The sequence below is a fragment of the Lissotriton vulgaris genome, chromosome 6 (assembly GCF_964263255.1).
Source record: "Lissotriton vulgaris chromosome 6, aLisVul1.2, whole genome shotgun sequence".
In the NCBI taxonomy this organism is placed as follows: domain Eukaryota; kingdom Metazoa; phylum Chordata; class Amphibia; order Caudata; family Salamandridae; genus Lissotriton; species Lissotriton vulgaris.
The window spans coordinates 1,483,848,786-1,483,870,396 of NC_141694.1; the positions used below are offsets into that span (position 1 = coordinate 1,483,848,786).

The 21,611-nt window shown below is 40.4% G+C and overlaps 1 protein-coding gene across 2 annotated transcripts in view; it reads right to left on the reverse strand.

Annotated features, from left to right (window-relative positions):
- The window catches only part of LOC147709030 (uncharacterized), a 200,615-nt gene extending 180,128 nt beyond the window's left edge, over positions 1 to 20,487 (reverse strand). Inside the window, exons 1-3 of one of the 2 annotated variants that reach the window (XM_086927635.1) lie at positions 20,315 to 20,487; positions 19,772 to 19,811; positions 7,303 to 9,228 (exon numbers count right to left, since the gene is read on the reverse strand). In XM_086927635.1, coding sequence (XP_086783761.1) covers positions 7,303 to 9,228; positions 19,772 to 19,811; positions 20,315 to 20,446 — 2,098 coding nt within the window. In that variant the 5' untranslated portion in view covers positions 20,447 to 20,487. Of the gene's footprint in view, positions 1 to 7,302; positions 9,229 to 11,480; positions 11,624 to 19,771; positions 19,812 to 20,314 lie in introns of those variants that run through there. The other variant, XM_086927637.1, reaches the window with a different exon arrangement.
- Positions 20,488 to 21,611: the final 1,124 nt, after the last annotated feature.

Here is a 21,611-nt window from a genome sequence, read left to right on the forward strand (position 1 = left end):
ATATTTAACACTCAATTTCAGTACCTAGCACAGTTTTATGTTATTTGGACACAAGTAGTATTATAAATGGAAAGCTTCAACGCTCCGCCTCCATTTCTAGCCTCTCCAGGTGAACCACCATTGGAGTGGAAACAATGGAGAGAGGGTTTCGAAGCATCTCTAGAAGCAATTGGAGGTGATAATTATACTAACAAGCGGAAATTGGCAATTTTGAAACATTCTCTTGGAGCAGAAGGTAGACAAGTTCTAAGTCATTTACCTCCAATAGCTATAGACAATTCCAGCGATGAGGAAAATGATGTTTATGAGAATGCTATAATGCAGCTGGACAAGCAGTATATAAAAAAGGTTAATGAAGTTGTTGCTCGCCACAAATTTTTGAGTAGACTACAATTATCCAACGAAACTTTTGACTCATTCATAAAAGATTTAAGAATTTTGGCGGCAAAGTGCAATTACCAAGACTTTCATGATCAAATGGTAAGGGATCAATTAGTACATAATGTTGCTGATGTCAAGTTACAAGAAAAATTATTAGATGCAAAGGAATTGACTCTTACCAAAGCTCTTGACATAGCTCATTGTTTTGAAGACATGAAATTAGGCATGAAAGAATTGTCAGAAAAAAAAACGAAAGAGTTATCGGAAAAGAAAACATTATCATCCGAAGTCCAAGTAGTTAGGAAGAAATCTACAGAAAACAATTCCAACAAACCTTTATCTTCAGTGAACAACAGCATCAGGAGAGATGTTATTTGTTTTAAATGTGGTTTTCCTGGTCACGTTGCCACTGACAAACGATGCCCAGCAATAAGTTAAGTATGCAGATACTGCAGATCCAAAGGACATTTTGCTAGAATGTGCATGAGTAGGAACAAGTTTAAAAACTATACTGTAGATGTCAGAAATGTTAAACAAGAAAATGTTCATAAAGTTGATAGTGATGTAGATGATTGTGACAACTTATTAACCGTGTATGAAATTGATTAAGAAAAAAAGGATGCTCCTTTCTGCATGTTACAGATAGGTACAAAATGTATAAAAGTCATGACGGATTCAGGTGCCAGACACACATTGATTGGTGATGAATGGCTAAAAGAATTTCCCAATGTATCTTTACTTCCATCTGACATTAGGTTAGTTGGTTATGGCAAAAAACCGATAGAAGTTTTAGGTTATTTTACTACTGACATTTCATTTAAAGGAAAAACTTCGAGAGTTTATGTTGCCAAAGAGAGCTCATGTTTGTTAGGGTGGCCACAACAACGTGATTTGATGATTAAATTAGACCCCAACCACCCTCAACAAGTATTGGGCTACTCAGATATTATCAGCCAAGTCTGTACAGTCACCAACAATGAATGGGAAATATTGTTTCCAAGAGTATTTTCGTCAGAATTAGGACTACAAGAAATTTATGCATCAAATTATATTGAAGCATAATGCCATCCCAAAAGTTCATAAAGTTAGAAATATTCCATTATCATTGAGGGATTCTGTCAAGAAAGAGTTAGAGAGGCTTTGTAAATTAGATGTTATAGAAGAGATCGAATCATCTGAATGGCTTTCACCAGTTGTAGTCGCGCGAAAACCTAATGGTAAGGTGAGATTATGTGTCGACATGAGATATCTTAATTCCAATGTTTGGGTCGACAGACATCCTCTCCCGAATATAGGTGAAATGTTCTCAAAACTTAAAGATGCCACTATTTTTACCATGTTAGATTTATCTAACGCATATCATCAGATAGCATTGCATGAGGACAGCAAACACTTGACATCTTTTATCACAACAGAGGGTGCGTATCGATACAAAAGAATGCCATTTGGGTTGGTATCAGCCTCTTCAGTCTTTCAGCGAGTCATGCATAAATGATTTAAGAACCTGACAAATGTACTATATTTTCAAGACGACATATTGGTCTTTGGGAAAGATGTAAATGAGCACTCAGTGATTCTATACCAAGTTTTGTCTATTCTTCAAGACAATGGGTTGACATTAACCAAAGATAAGTGTAAATTTGGCATGGAGTCAGTTGACTATTTAGGTCACTATCAGTAAAAAAGGTATTTCACCCAAGCAAAGTTTAGTAAAAGCCATTGAAGATGCCCCCGAACCTGTGAATAAAGATCAACTCAGGTCTTTCTTAGGATTAGCAGAATACTATGCCAAATTTATTCCTACCTTTGCCGATAAAACCAAGCATTTAAGAAAGTTGATGAAAAATCATCAATTATTTGTTTGGGATTCCAACTGCAAAGAACAATTTGCTTATCTTAAGAAATACATTGCTTCTGCACCTTCATTATCCCCATTTGATACGTCTTGTGAATCTATCATCATTTCTGATGCTAGTAACGTAGGTATAGGCGCTGTGCTAATGCAAAAGCAAAAAGAAGGTCTTGTTACTATTGCTTTTGCATCCAGACCATTACGAGGTGTAGAAGACAAATATTCTACTTTGGAAAAAGAAATTCTTGCCTGTTGGTGGGGAATTGAATATTTTCGTAAATATGTATACGGTTCAAGGTTTATAGTAAGAACAGACCATCGCCCACTAGTAGATTTATTCACAACAAAAGGATGTAGTAAAGCTACTGCCAGAATAGCTAGATGGCAATATAAATGACAAGACTTCCATTTTCAGGTAGAATACATTCCTGGTGCTAAGAATGTGTTAGCTGATTGTCTTTCAAGACTACCCATTAATGATGACAACATTGTTGCTTGTGATGAGGATCCAGATAGAGTTGTCTCTATATGTGAAGTTTCTAAAGGATACATAAAAGAAGAGGAATGGAGAACTGCTTGTAATAATGATGAGGATTACAAATGTGTCATGCCATTTGTAAAAAACAGGTGGCCAAAGAAAGCTGTACTGTCTCAAGATCTGTTTCCATTCTTTCAAATTGCTCAAGAGTTATCTATTCAAAACAACATCTTATTGAGAGGATTGCAATTAGTCGTTCCTCAAGATTTCAGGGATGTTGTTCTAGAGATGGCCCACGAAGGAAATCCTGGCATGACTGGTATGAAAAGGAGAATCAGGTGTGAATTTTGGTGGCCTGGAATTGATAGATCCATAGAAAGAATGGTTAGATCATGCATTGAATGTACAATTAGTGACAAATCTTTGAAAACCGTAAGTTATCATCGTGATTCGGTTTCAAGACCTTCTAGACCTTGGGAATGTGTATCAATAGACATTGCTGGCCCTATGAGTTTTGGTCATAATCCGGTTTATGCCATTGTTTTGATTGATCAGTTTTCTCAATGGCCAGAGGTGAAATTCGTGCCACATGTAACATCCAGGATAGTCATTGAATTTCTTAATTGCATTTTTGAAAAGGAAGTGTTTCCCATTTCCGTGTTGTCCGACAATGGTGTACAGTTCACGTCGGGTGAAATGAAGTCATTTTTTGACAATCATGGAATAGTTCATAAATGTTCCTCTGTATATTATCCACAAGGAAATGGTATAGTGGAACAATGGATTTAAGTGTTGAAAGAAGAGTTGCAACTAGCTTTATGTAATGGCCAAAATTGTTATGATGCTGTGAGAAAACTTCTATGGAATTATAGGAACACTCCCAGAAACTAAGGTGATTTATCTCCTTTCGAAAAAATGCAAGGGAGAAGGGGTATTTGTAATATGAGTCAACAATGGATGAGAGATCTGGTGAGTGGCAGGGTTAAAAGATCAGAGTCCAAAGAATTGAATTCTATTATCAGTACTCCATGCAAAGTTGGTGATTGGGTGCGGGTGAAGAAGTCTGGTTTTATTAGGACTGGTGAGTTTTGGTTTTCTGATCCCTTGCTAGTTGTCAGAGTAGGTAAACAGGTAGTAGAATTGACAGATGGCAATGTTTGGAGTCTTTCAAAGGTAGTAAAGGTTTCCAAATTTGTAAGCGAAAGTGTGAACATAGTTTGGATGTAAATCGACAAAGATTGAGTCATATTAAAAAATACACAACAGTTTGGTGTAAAGACTACGTTATGAGAAGATAACTTGTATAGTTATTTTTGTTTATTCTATTGGAAAAAATGTAATGAATTATCATTTTTCTTTTTGTATTAAACTTGTACTTTTTCTTTTAAGGAGGGATGTGTGGTGTCCTCCGTTCTTATATGGAACTCGGAACACTCAGAGTGAAGAGTGGTTCCAGGAGTTCCAGATAGATCGGTTGACTCAAGCTTGTTTAGACTCTACTTACTCTTCTCTCCAATAAATCTTACTAATCAATATAACGCTGCTTCCTGCATCATCTTTCAAGAGATTACTTCACAATGGCTTTTTGTTCGACAATTAAAAGTTGTCTGCACAAATGGCAAAGTCCGGCTAATCCAGCTCAAATTCATAGATGGTGTATACTATACTCCAGTCAGCAAGGTTCGGTATGGTCCAATACGATTTGATTTATCAAGGAGAGGAGGAGGCTGATTTCCTACACTTCGTGTAGTATAATGTGTTGGCTGAGAATTCTCCTTGGAATTCTCTATGTTCATTCTAGGTAGAATCTTTCCTTTGTAATGTTCCTTCTCTCACTGTATGTCTTTGAATAGGTCATGCCATGTTATGTCTTGAAGATCAGTCAGTTGTCAGTTACACTGCTGATCTTCAAGAAGGTGGATGCTCCATTAAATACCTGCTTACTTCATCTTGGAGTTGTCTGGACTTTATTCCTTTATGAACCACTACTACATATTGGCGACATTTGGGATTTCTTTCAACGTGTCTGGAGCATCCACTGATCATATTTTAGACATTTTTTTATATAATTTTGATTTTCAACTATTTGAATTATTCTATGGACATCTTGGATAAAAAAAAATTCCCTGCAGTGCACTCTTTGTATGGATTTATTCTTATGGGATATAAAATGCTGGAAAAGTTGCAGATGTACAAGTAAGATTTTTGATTACTAAAGGAAAAATCTTATACTTCATTTTGCAGTCAAGAATATTTCATGGAATTGAAATCTACACATTGACAAGCAACTCTGTATCTTTTTGATATATTTTATTAACTAAAAAGAGAAACTATTTGCCTTACTTTTATAAAAGTTATGCTTTAAGTATTGGCATTTAAACAGAAAATCTAAGTTATTTTCTGCAACCAGAAGAAGAATTGAGATAGTTGGTTTTTCATCATTTCCAAAACTGTTTTAAAATTTTCTGGCATTTTGAGTTGTTTTTCCAGCAAGTTCGACTTTGACAAGTTTTATCTGACTTGAAAAGTGTAATGGAAATATTTAAACCCGCTATCTTTGGATAACTCAAAGGACTGTCAAGATTGTCGAAAATTGTGTTTTTCTTCATAACGAGCGCATTCGGAGGCGAGCAAGGTGTCCGTTGCCTCCACGCATACTTTGAAGCATAACAAGACGTACCTTAATTCTTTAATCTCATCTCCGTAAGGATTCGATTTCCTTCACTATTCTTCTCGTAGCATTACCAGCGTGTCACGGTGACGTGCACACCTTCCATTGGATGACTATCTGTTTTTATCTTGGAGTTGTCTGGACTTTATTCCTTTATGAACCACTACTACACGTCGCCCGGCTGTGCCTCCAGATTTAAGCCTTTTTGGCACTGCATGTCGGCTGCCTTAATAGATGATGCAAATTGAGTTAGCGACCACCCCTCTGATAGAATTTTTGGGGTATGTAAAAGATATCTCAAATGGCTGTTGCAAATCTATCGGGCTCACGCGTCTGCTAGGAGTGGTATTCCTGTGTTAGATGTTCTTTAATAGAATGTTACTATTCCTTCTGTGCTGAACACTAGGTAATTGTAGAGTTGCCATGACAAGGGGGTGTAACAAACCCCCTCAAGTTGATAGCTGGATGACTGGCTATATAATATGTGAAGTGCTGGTATACAATGTATCACCTTGTTTCCAAACTGAAAAGAAAGGGTTTTTTTTATTAAACAAAATACTGCAAATATGTGGCACCCACCACTGCATTATTTTGCTACGTTTTGTGCACAAGCATATTTTCGCAATTTCTCAAGCAACCATTCACATCACTGTGTTTGATTTTGAAATCGACCTGAGAATGACATTATACCAATAGGGCGTTCTCGCTGTCAGAGAGGACAGATTAATCCAAGTGGAACCATTTCCAGGGCACAGTTGGCATAAGACACATACATAGTCGACTACACACTGTAACCTTGGTGAGCGCTAACTCTTGGTCTCAGGTTTGTGGATTCTGCATCTCATCTCTCCTCATGTCAAATTCAATACCTATTACTAATAAGATCTAGGTCATGCAGGAAATGTAAACTGACTAATATAATCATTCGTTTATCCTTTCTGTTTCCAATATATATATGTGGGATTTTCTCAACCATTTTGCTAAAAATGTTTTGCACTATATAGATTTAAAATAAAAGCTTTTAGTATACAAATCTATTGGTTTCGGTTTATGAGTTTACCTGAGGGTGTAGTTCAAAGGGGAACCCCCAACCTGTTCAGTCTCTAACGGGGCTGGGTATGTGTGCCAAACATTGCTCCTTTTCAGCCAACACCATTATAAGGTAGCGGTCATGGGACACTAGTCTATTTTCTCCATTCGGCATGGCAGGCCGGTATACCCTACCACAGCCTGGTGGCCAAGAGAAACTGACTGGCGGCAAATGAAATAATTGGCAAGCAACAACTGGACACCTAGATTATAAAACAAATGGCATATCATAACTATCATAGGTATAGTCAAATAAAAATTGTAGAATCCATATTGTAATACCACCCCCTAAAGCACTTTCATTCTGGGTTTTCATCACATTATCTTCGAAAACACAGAAATCTACATTATGCAGGCTCACGTTTGGAAATGCCTACATTCTAGCTGTAACGTTTCCAAAGAAAATCTCACAATGTCAATCTACAAGCATTACAGAAAATGCTATTTTTCTCTGAAACAAGATAGGGCAATAGGATGAGAAAAATAATTTGCAAGGCAAATTACACAAGTAACTCCGTGTGCGCCAAAGCGGAACACAAGGGTTTCCATTCTTATATCGCGATCCAACAGATTACAGACTATTTTGCATGCTCAACTCTGATTTTCTGTCCTATAGTATCCCAAAGAGTTGGGGTATGCAAGTATGGTCCCAGATTTAGCTTTGCCGCCCTCCATACCCAAGGCTTTACATGACAGACCCTAACACATGCGCAGTACATGAAAGGGGATCAACGCACACACTTAGCTAAAAGCACTGGCAAAAAACCCACAGCTCAAACCCAAACACCTAGCATCACAATATAAGGCATTTCATGAATAGAATGTACATACCAAAAGGATCATCCTGTTGTCCTGCTTCCACAGTAGTGCTGTCCAGAGATCTGACGGTGGCAATTTGTTTTTCCATTACAAGGTCACCCGGTGGAGAAAATCCGCTGACCCAAAGAGTTGATTCCTGAAGTGAAGGAGAACTTGGAGGTTCTCGAGATTGTGGGTCAATATTTCCTTGTGCAGATACTAAGGTTTGAGTTTTTAAAGCTTTAACAACCCTCACAGGTGGAGTAGCTACCGAGTTAGAATTGCTAAGTTCTAGAAATATGGGTTCAGACTGGTTATTTTTTTCACCCATTTTAAGATTCTTAATTCTGTTCTTCCGGTCAGGTTTAAACAAGGGATTCTTCCTGTTCTTCCGAGATTTAATGAAAAAAGTGTTTTTTGTAATTGGGTCTTTTTCAGGAGAGGCCCCATTGCCATATGCATCAGAGACCGAAGATCCATATTTGTGCTCCAATGTCAACTTATTTATTCCATCCTGGAAGCTTGTTGAATACTGGATAGGCTTAGAATCAGCAGACTTTTGTTGGTCTCTAAATGGGGTCTGCTTAACAGTCTTTGTAGTGATCACCAAATTCGAAGAGGGGGTTTGGATGGTAAAAACAGGGTTACCTTGAGGTGTGCTTTTCGCTGTGATGGAATACCCTCTGAGTGCACTTTTGTGAACCTTTGTAGACTCTACACTCGCTCCCACATACGTGGCAACTGTTTGAGACAATGCATCTTGCATTTGGCGAGTTGCTCCAGCATCACCTTTGTCTACTGGCATCTCCACTGGGAATTTCTGTTTTGATCGGCTAATGTGCACAGCCTGGTTTAAATTATTGAATTCCGTAGTGAACAACAGACCTTTTTTAGAGAAATCGTTTTTAATAGTCCCACTATCCTGACCTATGAGCTCTGCTTGTATGTAGTCACTGTCACTCACCGGTGAAAAGGAGTTGTAAACCTGGTACAATTTTTTTGTTGGAACAGTTTGTTTCACATTTGGGAAAGGCTGTATATTTTTTGATGGTACTTGTCCTCCCTCTTTCTCCGCACTTGCGTAGGCATTCAGCGTAATAAGTGACTTTACTTGGTTTTTGATTGTCGTGAAAAGCCACATTGTTTTTGGAAAGCTTGAGGTTTGAGAAACACTTTGCATATTGACACCACCATTTGTATCCATTGGCTGCTTAGCAGCCACGGCCATAACTATTTGATCTCCCAATCTTATAGTGACATCCCCATCTGTAGAACTGTGTGCACCTTTTGAGTTATTTGTAGGTCTTAACTGACTGAGGAACTCTTCTCTCCTATAAGATGTTTTCTTCCATGATGTTGTAGCAAACGAACGAAAAGAAGGTATGTGTGAGGTAGTTTTAATGCTACCCGTATACCTCCCTTTGATTGGCACATTGGTCACAGCAACTGATGAACCCAAAAGATGAGCTGATGAGGTTTTACTTTCTCCGCTCTTATTGTGCCATCCCTTTTCTTTTGCAACCAGTGAAGAAAGCGAAGGGTATTTTAAATGATTGTCCTTATGGTCTTTATATACGGAATAGGTCCCTTTAAAGTAGGCACTTTCAAGCATCTGGGAAGACCTCCCTGACACGTAAACAACATTTAGAGCAATAGCTCGAGCAGAAAAAGAATGGATATTTTTATTCCAACAAGCATAGATCACAGTACTTTCTGCAGTGGAAGCAATAGCATGAAAGATGATCACATCTTGGTTCTTGGTGCAGTCCTCATTAGACGTAAACCCCGTAATATTAACCGTGATGTGTCTTCTGGGGCCTGCCCATATGATCCAGTTACACCAGATGTTGCTGTGTGAGTTGCTTGCATTCATCGGAAGGGAAAAAGTTCCAGAATCTTCCGTCATAATTGAATGACACTTCTCGCCAGGAACAAAGGACAACACATGCTGTGTCAACTCTGGAAAAGAAAAACATTAACCATTCAGAAAGCATCCATGCAGAGAAATAGTCTTGGAAAAATAATTGACTTTCCTGTAACTATGGGTATTCAGGGTGGGTGTCATGGCTCTAAATTTAAAGAAGAAAAAAACAAGGAAATCGAATTTAAAAAATCTTACAAACACAGATCAGCAGGGGAAAACAAACAAGCATTGGCAATGCCACCCCATCAGCTTGCATTGTAATCTATGCCTGTAATAGACATAATTAGGCATAGTGTTGCTCCATTATTCCATGCACGTGGAACTGTAAAATATAAAATTACTATAGAACTATATGCAGTGTGCAAACATCAGCGATGCCATCCATACGCCTGTATGGATGCCACTAGAGTTTGCAACAAATTGTTTATGCGGCCTGTATCCAGGTGCTGAAACTAGCATTTTTTCTTGATTAATCCAAGAAGGATAGGAGAAAGGTGGTAAATAACCAGGGCATATCCCTCGCAAAGACGAGAGTAAAGGAAGTAAAAACGAGAAGACAGGTTAAATAAAAGGTGATGGGAATAGGGTGGTGTTGTACATTGATTCTTCTTGTAATATGGCCGACTGTAGTCTTTAGTCCTTCCTTAGTGTTTTCACCTCCTCAGCCTTCCTGTATACCTGTGTGTGTTCTAACCTGTACCAGAGGGTTCTACCAGTGTCAGTTGAAGGACTAAAGACTACAGTCGGCCATATTACAAGAAGAATCAATGTACAACACATCTCCCTCCTTACAGAAAAGAAAAGAAACAAACATAAAAATAAAGCTTGATGCATGGAAGACAACAACAATAATAATAACCACGGAAAGGAGGACTAAGACGACTTGAACTAATTTCTTAGTTCATGAAGGCAAAAGAGCACATAGGGGCAAAGAGTGTAAAAGTGAAGTGTGAGGTGAGACACAACACTTAAAACAACTAATAGGCATCACCACTACCTACTCCCCTTAGACTAACAAAACAGGAAAAAGATAGTGCACTCCCTCCAAACTGTCTTTGACCAGCAAAACAGGAAGAGAAAGTCCACTCTCTCAAAAACTGTTTCAGTCCAGCAACACTTAACGCTCCGAGTTGAAGATGGACAGTTCAACATACGCCTTCGTGCTTTAAAGATACCACATTCATAGATAAGATTACTGAGTGCAGTATAACAAGCGATGTAAAAAGATAAATTTTTTCTGACCAGGAACCTTTGTCCCTACTGCGGACCTTCTGTCCAGACTCTCACCTGGGACCATTGTCCCCCATTGTGGACATACTGTCGAGAGTTTCCTCTGGGACCTTTGTCCCCACTGCGGACCTTCTGTCCAGACTCCCACCTGGGACTTATGTCCCCATTGTGGACATACTGTCAAGAGTCTCCTCTGGGACCTTTGTCCCCACTGCGGACCTTCTGTCCAGACTCTCACCTGGGACCTATGTCCCCATTGTGGACATACTGTCAAGAGTCTCCTCTGGGACCTTTGTCCCCACTGCGGACCTTCTGTCCAGACTCTCACCTGGGACCTTTTTCCCACTGTGGACATGCTGTCTAGAGTCTCCCTTGGGACCATTGTCCCTGTTGTGGACTTTCTGTCCACGCGCCCAATCTTTTGTGCTGAGACATTCTGCTCCTTGATCCGGGACAACCTTGTCTCCACCAGCACAATGATTTCGCCCTTTGTCCATTTCAGCTTCCCCTTGTGATCATGGACCGGTAACCCTTCTAGATAGAGTCCAAGGGGTTTGTCCCCCAAATTCACCCTGAAAACAAAAACTCCTTTCTGCTTGTTAGTCATGGTTCAGGCACTTAAACCAGCTTTAAATTGTGGGACTACTTTTCTGTTCTATGTCGAACGACCCGCCTCTGCTCCTTAATTGAATTGTGCTTCTCTTTCTTGTTCCTGGACGCTCTGTACCTTTTAATTAAAGGCTGGAACTGGCATTATGTGTACACAGGTAATTTCCTGCACATTGATGTTTGATCAAAATAACATTTGCTTCACGAAACACAGTCTATTCTTTTATGCTAGCTCACTGACACGTTTCTTGTTTTCTGCCAGAATAGAAATAAATACAGAAAATATCCACTAGATGGCAGTCTTGTCCAGAATATATGCACTGAATATAGCATTTATCGCTCGTGAAAATCTACGCTGTATGAAAGGTACAGTTTAAGTAACAGTCACGTCATGCTTTCAAAGACATGTTTCTTCCTCCGCAGAAAGCATGAAACTAACATCACTCACCAAGCCGAAATGTCAGTTTGCGTGTAGCTGTTCTTTTCCGTTGGCGTCATGTTGACACAGAACCCTATCACTTGTTGCGGATCAAAAGAGCACCACACGCCATACTTGGAAAACGTTGCGTTGTGTTCCCAAACCCTGTCATCAAGAGAACACAACAAGTGAAATGGCCGCTTGCCGTAGAGTGACGTTACACGCTGCGCAGAATGCGTGATGAAGTATGCAGCCTGGAAACGAGGGACGCTGAATTGACACAGAATGCTCCACGTCACTATGGAGCATGCAGCTCCTAAGCTGAGACAAATGAAGATACTGCTACGTCATCATTTTCAAACGGGCCATGGAGAAGTGCAGATCACACACGGAGGGAAAATAACGGTATTAACAAGCAGTAAAGACTCATAGTAGATGAACCTTGAACTTGTGTCTGCCGTTTGTGACTCAAAATGATTCATTTCATTTACTGATTAATGATCATGTGACGATCCGATTCACTCGTTTTTCAGCAGCTGTGCTTTGAATTTTAAAAGTACTTAGTTAAGATCCATGCTGTTACTCGTGCCAAACTCTTCATTAGAAGCATTACAGGAAGCAGAGCAGAGGATTAATTCTTTGGATTTATTTCTAAACGTTACTGGATTATACTCAATGTTGTGATGCATTACCCCATCATAGGCAATTCCCTTAAATCCTTGGTATTAGCTGCAGCTGGTTGGGGAACAGTTTAGCTTGAGTTTTGCAGTAACTTAGAAAGCGCTACAAAAATAACAAGGCGCTACAAATACTTGAGGATAGTTTCTTCAGTTTTCTCTACACCTTACTTAATGTCACAGAATCTTAAGTTCTTGTTGGTCAGCGCTGCCAGGGAACAACAATTAACTCAGGCTTGTAAAAGATAAGATTTTCTTAGTTGCGCAAAAATTCATTTGACTTATCTCTTATTCAGCGGTTTCTTCTTTCTTGTTTCCTCTGATCACAAGACTGGCAGCACATAGGTGTAGAGCTGTGGGTTCTTTTCGCGAGGTGTAACTCAGGCTGTGTTAGATGGTTTCTTCTCTGGTCTGGTCAGCAGGAAAACGTCGCCAAAATGTTGTAAATAGGATGGTCATAGATGACAGGATACTTCTAGTTGATTACATGTAGATTTATTGTAAGACACAGCTGAGCATACAACCTCGCCAGCTGACCAGACCATCAACTGACACTGGTAGAACCCTCTGGTACAGGTTAGAACACACACAGGTATACAGGAAGGCTGAGGAGGTGAAAACACTAAGGAAGGACTAAAGACTACAGTCGGCCATATTACAAGAAGAATCAATGTACATTGATTCTTCTTGTAATATGGCCGACTGTAGTCTTTAGTCCTTCCTTAGTGTTTTCACCTCCTCAGCCTTCCTGTATACCTGTGTGTGTTCTAACCTGTACCAGAGGGTTCTACCAGTGTCAGTTGATGGTCTGGTCAGCTGGCGAGGTTGTATGCTCAGCTGTGTCTTACAATACATCTACATGTAATCAACTAGAAGTATCCTGTCATCTATGACCATCCTATTTACAACAGGTGGTAATTGGATGGTGTCTGTGGGGTGTTTCAGATTTGTGGTCATTTACAGTTTTAATTTAAAAAAAATAATTTGAAAAAAAAATCTCAACATGTTCTGAAAACTGCAGAAAATCCTGTCCAAAAAGCAATGTCAGTAAGACAGATATTTGAATATTTTCAGTGTAAAGCCATTCCTCCTCTGAGAATTAATACTAATATTGTAGCTAGACGAGTTTAATTAGATAGACTACCTAGTTCATTTTTTCCAAAGAGATAAATTAATGTATTTTTAGTTTATATATATATATATATATATATATATATTTGTCAGATTTGTAAAGTGCTACAAACAACCTTGCAGTAATTTCTGAGTGCTTTTCATCAGACTATCAGAGTCATCCCTCCGATCAGCGCACACTCTGATCTTTATTGACAGTCTAAACCAATAACCATAAACGCTAAGAGATGGTAATGCTTCAGGAAAAGGTAAAACAGGATCTGAATTGACCCAAGGAGATAGTCAGTAGCTATTTTAAGGCATCTTACCTGGTGGAGGTAGGCAACAGAAGCCCAGTAAATGGAGAAGGCTAACTAAAAGCCCACATGACCAGAAAGATTTAGCAACCTATCATTTCCAGTCTAAGATGCAGTCGAAAGAATCCCACAGATTATCCTTGCACATGAACGGTCCTTTCTCCAATATTTTTTTTTACAGGAATAGTTGAACAGATATTAAGTTGCAATCAATTTGCAGATCATACCTTTCTAGATAAGAAATGGGCAACCTAGCTAAGCAGTCCTTTGTTCAGTCATGTGATACTTTTGCGAACAAAACTGAGGGAATTTTGCCATGTGCTTTGCTGGGAGCCAACGGAGGAAGCCAAAAGCAGGGGTGATATACTTTTAACAATTCAGGCCAAACAGGATGGAGATCAATTTGTTGGGAGGCCAATATAGAGGTCATTCCACTAATGAAGGCGGGAGATAACCACTGTGCAGATTAAGGCAGGTTTTTCAGAGAGGTGAATGAGTAGGACACCTTCCCAAACGTGAGAACTGGAAGAAAATTTGCAGCCCACTTTTGTTTGGTGTGAAGGCAACTTCACTGCCAAGGAGTACTTTATACTTTTTCAGCTTATATTACTCGAAGAAGGAGAACAATTCAGGGGCTCTGGCCAGAAGAAAATCATGTGGACTGCATTGAAACCAGGAGCAGGAATAAATGCTCTCACCAGTCAGGCATGAGCAGCCTTTTCCGTCACCAATGCTACACTATTTTGCTTATTCTGGCCTAGCAGGGTTACAAAGTTCAGCTAATTTGGTTGAGCTTATGTTTCTTATTTCAGTCTAGGAGGATGCTTCTAAGGATTTAGGTCACCTAAAGAGGTAACCATGCAGGTTTAACTTAGAAAGTCCTCTTAAGTTGTATTACACTTGCCCAAACTGCCATTACCTCAACCCACAGTGTAAGTTTTCAAAATGACAGGGCAGCAGAATGGCAAAACTTGAGAGCATGCATTCAGGTCACACAGTGGCAGATCTTTCTTTTGGGTCATGCACTCTTCCAACTGCTGTACCCTTCTTTCAGCACCAACTATTCTACTGTCTGCCCCTGTTCTACTATCTGTCTCTCTTCTCTCTTCAGCCTCCAGATAATGGAACATAGAACTACGCTCACAGCATTCTCTCCCAGGTAGTGGAATGCCTTGGGTGGTCAGCTAGTGCACCAGGTTTCCAGTACTCAATCCTTTCTTATACTGGGTTGGCATCCATTTGTCTTCTACTGACCATCTTGCTTAGCTCATGTCTCAACCTACAGCCTCCTTGCTCTTGAAGCAAGTCCTTTTTGTATCTGTCCGGGAATCGGTGTTGGGAGGTGATCTCCTTGCTGCTACATTTATTGGCCCTCTGGTCTCTCTCCCGGTTCTGTCCTCATCCACTGGTTAGTGAATGGCAGCCTCCTATACACTGAAGGGCTCTTGTGGTCTGTTTAACTGACTCATCTTCTTCCGGTTACGGTAATTTTACAGGTCATCTCCCATATCACATATCCTACTAGGTCTGAAGTGTTCTTGTCCTCATGAAGGTAGTAGAGACACTGCTGAGTTTCCCATCCAGTCACACACAAAAAGAAAAAGACCCACTTTACACCCCCAAAAAAGCATAAATCAGAATACGGGCTATTAGAGAATTAGCACGTTCTTCGTTCATGTCAGAGAAGGCATCTTTATTACCTTTAGTGCAGCATTTGTTTCTTCTACTGTTCGGCACAAGAAATATTTATCTCGAGCTATTCTGGGCATCAAAGGCTCTTGGAGATATCCCACTGCACCCAATACCCTGGATGGTTTAACAAGATAGTGAAGTCAGTCTACAAAACTGAATGGTCTCCCAAATGTACTAGTTTTCTGAGAGGACAGAGGCAAGTTCACAAAAAAGACACGTGGTTCAATGGATTCTCTTAGGTGTTGGAAAGGAATACTGTGTTATTTAAATTTCCCTTGGAAAGTGCACATTATGGGGAACATGCCCTTCAGCTCCTTATGTAATTACTACACTTCGTATGTTACTCTATCATTGAAGGTAAATTGGATTCACCCATTTATCAATGTAAAAACATATGACATTCTTCAGTCGATGACCTTAGTTTCTTCTAAATGTATCTCTGTTTTTAAATTCATGTATTAGTTGTTTTCTGCTGATGAAATAGCGGATCCAGAAACCTAAATTTCATAAATCGCTCAAGCACTGCATCAAAGCGGTCTTACTCTTCACACTGATTGCGATTTGTGATGTCGAGAAATATGCTTAATGATGTTGAATACCCAAAAGCTGACTACCAGCTGTTTCACTTATACCTCACATGATGGATGGTATCAGTGTATCTTTGAGGCTATAATCCATGAGCCCTTTGTCTGACTGACCACTCCATGGACCAGTGGACAAGATTTTGTTTTAAAATGTCAAAATGCAATCACAGACCTTCAAATTAAACTGGATCTCAAACCAGTGAAAGGGTGGGCTACAGATAGGCAAAAGGGAAACTGGACAAAATATGGAGTCTCTAGTGGTGTTTTGTATATCAGAACTTCAACTCCTGGTAATGGGGATGTTGAGCCCATTTAGAGAACCAGTAGTAGCTGAACTGGTCTCACATACGTTCATGGTGCCATAGAATGGATTGGAATTGTTTAGTTACTCAAGGTTACCAAGGATTAAGGGTCCTACCTCTGAGAAATAGTTAGTTGAGACCATGATATTTGCATTGAGGGCTACCAATAGGTTTATGGTGCCCAGAGAACAGGCTGGCAGCACTAGTAACAAATGAGAATCCAGGACCATGGGAAGACTGCAACCAAGTCTTTAATCTGCAGTCATTGGGAAACTGGGAATAATTAGAAATGGTTCTAACAGCTCTTGCCAAACCTATACCCCAACGGTCTAGGATCGGGTGAATGGGAAAATCCCTAACGATATTTGGGGTTCAGAAATGGATAGTACACATTCTTAAAGAGTGGAGGAGGGTACTGTGGACTTCTCCAAATGACACTCATCACTGGACCGCAGGGGGGTGTAGGAAGGTCACAGTAAATATTATTCATGTTTACTTCGAGTCATGTTTAATTTGAGGTAGTGCTTGCGGGTAGTGGGCACTGGCACTAATTTTGGGGACCAGGACTAATTTTTCATAATTGCACTTTAACCCAAAACAAGAGATAATGCACAAAAGGGATAAAGTAGGAAGCAAACAATTGGAAAACACAGACAAAATGGGAGCAGTGATGAAGAAACCCTACAAGAGTAAGAAAGAGAAGCATGAAGTGTAGTTTGGTGAAAGAAAGACATGGGATTGAATCAAAATAAAACACGATCAAATGCAGTGGATAAAGACATCAAGTCTGCATTAACGAAGTTCTAACTAGATTTTATCTTGCCACTGAAGGCTGGGATATGTTAAGTAGAAGCTTCCCATTCCTAGGTGAAAGGTTTTTGGACCCGTTCTACTGCTATCCAGAGGGGAAAGGATGTTCCTAGCATGCATGAGTGGAAGAAAGTTTAAGCAATCTACTTGGCCTATTGGTGATCGGATGTCGATGTCAATTTCTTCTGGGGCAAGTCATACAGTAGCTGCCCACAACCATGCATGAGAGATCTGAAGGTAGGTACTGTCCAGAATGTTTGGCCTATTCACGAGGCCTTTCCTGTGACCGAGGCTGTTCAGCATACAGCTGGATGACGTAGAATATAATGCTTACAAGAAATGCAACAATCGCAGCCTTTTCTGCAAAAGGCTCTGTCCATCACTATCAAGTTCCAGTTTTCCATACAACAGTTCAGGCTTACCCTTCAGCCCTCAAGCAGGCATTGGCTCCAAGTTGAGCACCACATAGTAATAGGGGGTACCCAACCCCCCAATTTCTCTACCAAACATTTTACAAGGGAAGGTAGGTGGCAATTGATCATGTGAGGGATGTTTATAGCACTTATCTGTGAAGTCTATTGCCTTAAAATAGAGGCCATCGTGGGGCCTCTTAAAGTTTGTTCAAGTAAACCACTATTGTTCCAGCTCACCTTCCCAGGAAGGGACATAAGAGTGCTTCAGGCAGTTCTTTTTGCAATTCTAGCAGACACATAAGGTGGCTATCAGCCTGTTATAAATATGAAGGGAATCGGTTTGTAGAATCTGCATTTCAGAATGGACACTTGAGTAGATAACTCTTGATCAAAAGGATGCATTTCTCTATATTTCTAATCTACAAGAGCATCCATGTTTTCTTTGATTTTAATTCTCCATTTTCAGTTTATTGTCTTTCCATTTGATGCAACATTTGCTCCAAGACTATTTGCAGAGATCTTGATGAGGTTTCTTCAACAAGAGTGTTTTTGTCCAGCCACAACTGTGGGATTTCAGTTGGTGCAGTGCAGAGGTTGCCCACCCTTTACACATCACAAATGCCACTGACACTTAAGAAACACATGGCATGAAAGTGAACTTTGCAGATGATTCATGTATGTTTTAACAAATTATTGTAACTGTTGCACTTGACATATTTAAGAGTGCCTTTACTGTGGGATTAGAAAACTTACTTATACAAATGTTTTAGTTTAATTAAGTGTGATTAATAAAGAATCATCTTCAGTAAGTATAAAATGTGCCCAACAGAGATGAAATGTGATTTCCTAAACGTGTGTGCTACTTCACATGAATAGATAACAAACTGACACTAACTAAACACTTACTTACAAAGCCAAATGGGTTGCACTGTTAATTGAAATTTGATTGACTGTTGATGCGAACACCCATCGCCTCTTGGATGGATATAAATGTCCATTGGGGGAACAATGCTAAGCAAGTAGACCCACAACAACGCTGGAGCAAAGTCCACCCCTATCTGAACAATAGATTTACTTAGTCTCTTGCCATCCAGAAGTTAGCATTAATCGCTATGTCTGCAACCTTCCAACCATAGAAGGGCTTCCAGTACAAAATAAGTTGAATCTTCTTCTCTGTGAGAATTTGAGAATATATCAAGGCTTTTTTAGTTGATTTCTCTCAGATCTAAGAGTTTTGAAGATGTGTGTCCATCTTTTTCCTGAGATTGACCCGGCTTTAGCAGGGATTGGATGCGCATGAGCTAGGCATGATAAATAGGGTACTCTCTAGGCTGATCTTCCTTTCAGTAGTGAAGACGTGGAGCCGAATTATTCGAAAATCTATATATTCCGTCCTTTACAAGGCTTGTGGGTAGCAGTGACGTTAATTTTTTGTTGGGCCCACCTTCTTTGCCTCTCCACCAGAACCTCACTGAGCAGCTGAACAGTTATGTATGGAGGGCTAAGTTGAGCTCTTTCTCCTTTCTGGGACTCTTTTTTAATTTTATTTTTTATATAAGACTCACTCTTCAAAATCAGAGGGGTCATCTGCATTTTTTTGCTGCCAGTCACGAAATTTGCTTCTCGTCTGCAAGACCAAGCAGGGAGAAATTATAAACTCAACATGGTTGCCAAAGCCTCCATAAACAGATGTTAAAACACCAGCTCATAATCTACAACTGCACAAGCTTTGCTGGTGAGCACTTGGGGAAAACGGCGTTTTGTCTCGCTCAGCAATGCACGTGTGAGTTAATGACAGACAGCATAAGGCCGACCACCTGAGCAGTGTCTTCCCCTCATCCTATGTCTTCTCTCGGTCCATTGACACACATGCAAGGTGTTATGTAAGATGTTTGGGACGCTTACCATGGATAGGTTTGCCAAAGTGGACTGAGATAGATGGACTCCTGTCTTAATGCCCAGACCTGCTGCTGTATGCTTTTGAGATTTCTGCGTGTATGTGTTTTATATATAAAGGGACACCCCTAATCAGGCCTTATCGGCAACACTGCCACCTTAACATGTCAAACATCAATATTTACACAAATGTACATTTTTTAAAGTCCCACTCACAGGAAGGGTGATCACTTAGTATCTCTGGAAAGCTGTGTGAGCACTGAGCGAAAGATGTGCTATGTGAGATTAACTCATCAACTCTGAATTTTGCTTTGCATTCTGGTACTTGTAGTTCTTGACATAGGAAAACAAAACTACAACTAAACGAATACCGGTTACATCACAATTGGACTCCTTGAGATTTCTTCACACATCCGCCCAAATGCGGTCACAAAGAATGACACATTTGAACGTCTACATCAAATTGTATCAAGCAGCCAAACTACAGAACTGCTCAGTTATTTTAGTCTACGTTTCTTACCGGAATGTTGCTGCTTTGCTTTCTGTAGAGCCGAATTGATCTGCAAAAAGCATACACGATTACAAACACCAGTTATTTGCAGCTCAAGTCTACTGTGGCTAAAACAGCGTTGTTTGTTTTCAATATAAAAATGACAGTTACAGAATGGTGCAAAATAGGTTAAAACAATACTTATATAAATGAGTGAAAGATATTATATCTTGTCAAAGGTCAATTACATTGACATTCGTGGAATACATTTATGTTTTGAACGCCAACAGTGAAGAAACAGTATCTCACTGGCGAAAAAGGCAGGGATGTCAGCTTTTTTCAATTGGCAAAACCGTTTTAGGAAGTGTTTGAAATGGGGATGTGGAAGTGTAGGGCCTCGCCACCCTAGGGCACCTATTCACTAGAAGAACTACTACTGTTCCATTAAAGGAATTGCACAAAAGTAGAAAAGTGCCGGTACTCCATCGCTTTAAAATGAGTGTGTAGGTGTGCTCAGTACCTGACAGCACCAGCCCACTCAACCCACGGGTTTTAGGTGTTTTTGGCACTCACATCTTTTCCCTTAAACTCCATATTCTGGTTGTTATGAAAGACAGCCCTGAATAACTCGCCGCTCAGGCGGTCCCCGCGCGAGAGGGGGAAGAAGGCCGCCTGAGAGAAGGCGAAGAGCAGCAGCAGCGTCATGGCGCGGCGCGTGACCCAGGGACCTCCGGTGTAAGCACACTGTAGGCGGAGCCCGGCTCACGCGCCTCACCTTTATTGACTAGCAGGCGGCAGTGCGAGCCCCTAAGCGTGGCTCCTGGCAGAGGCGTAGCTTCGACTAGGGCAGCAGGTGCAGTAGCACCCGGGCCCAGAGAAACCCCATTTTTGCTGTATTTTACAGTTCAAACAGCAGCCAGAGTCCTCATTTCTTTACGTGTACCAGGGAGGCCTACGATACACTGGCTCTTGGGAGAGCAGGGCCACCTTATCACCCAAAAGTGCAGCTGTTTCTTATCTTTTTATTTTCAGTGTGTGTTCCTCCTTCAAATCGCTGAAATCGTGTTTTTTTTGCTGTGGGGGAGCTCGCATACACCTTCTACATTTGTCAAGGGTGTGGCCTAATCGTTTTTCAATCGTTTTTTCTCACTGACCCGACCTTGAAGGCAGCCTTTCTGAAATGAACATACGCGACTAGGTATATTCCACCCCTCCTCACCCCCCAAAGATACCTGGCAGCAGCAAAATCAATAACTCTTCTTTTCTTAGTTGCAGGTTAATATGTTTGTGTGCTTGATCATTTGTTCCTTACTAGCTTTACATTTTGAATTTCAAATTGAAGGTTTAGGGTTATTAAATGGGTTAGTGTGCCAGCCCTGACATTTCATTTAACATGCCAGTGGATTCTGGGACATGTAGTCCTCGTTCACTTCACTTCAAGCCACTTACTAACACACCTGAATACTCTTATTTATCACTAGACATTTCAGGATTGGAAAACAGCTGTCATGCTTCTCAGGTTCATGTGTAAAAAGCATATCCAGTGATTCCAGTCTATATTTTTGCTTTGCATTCAGGGATTTATTACCCCGTTTGTCCGGCACTAAAATCGAGGTAGTAAGTCCCTGAAGGCGAAGCAAAAACCTGTACTGGATGAGATACTCACGCAGGGACCTGGAAACATTGACAGCTCTTAAAAAATATGTGGAGGGGAGTGGTGTGGCTCACTGGTTAGAGGCGGCAGACCCGGAAGCAGAGAACGGCCTGGGACCAGGGTTCAATTCCCGAGCGGCAGGGTCATGGACCAGGGTCAGCGGACTCGATAATTCTCGCCTCGGTGCCTACTGTAACCAGGGATCACACTCAGCAA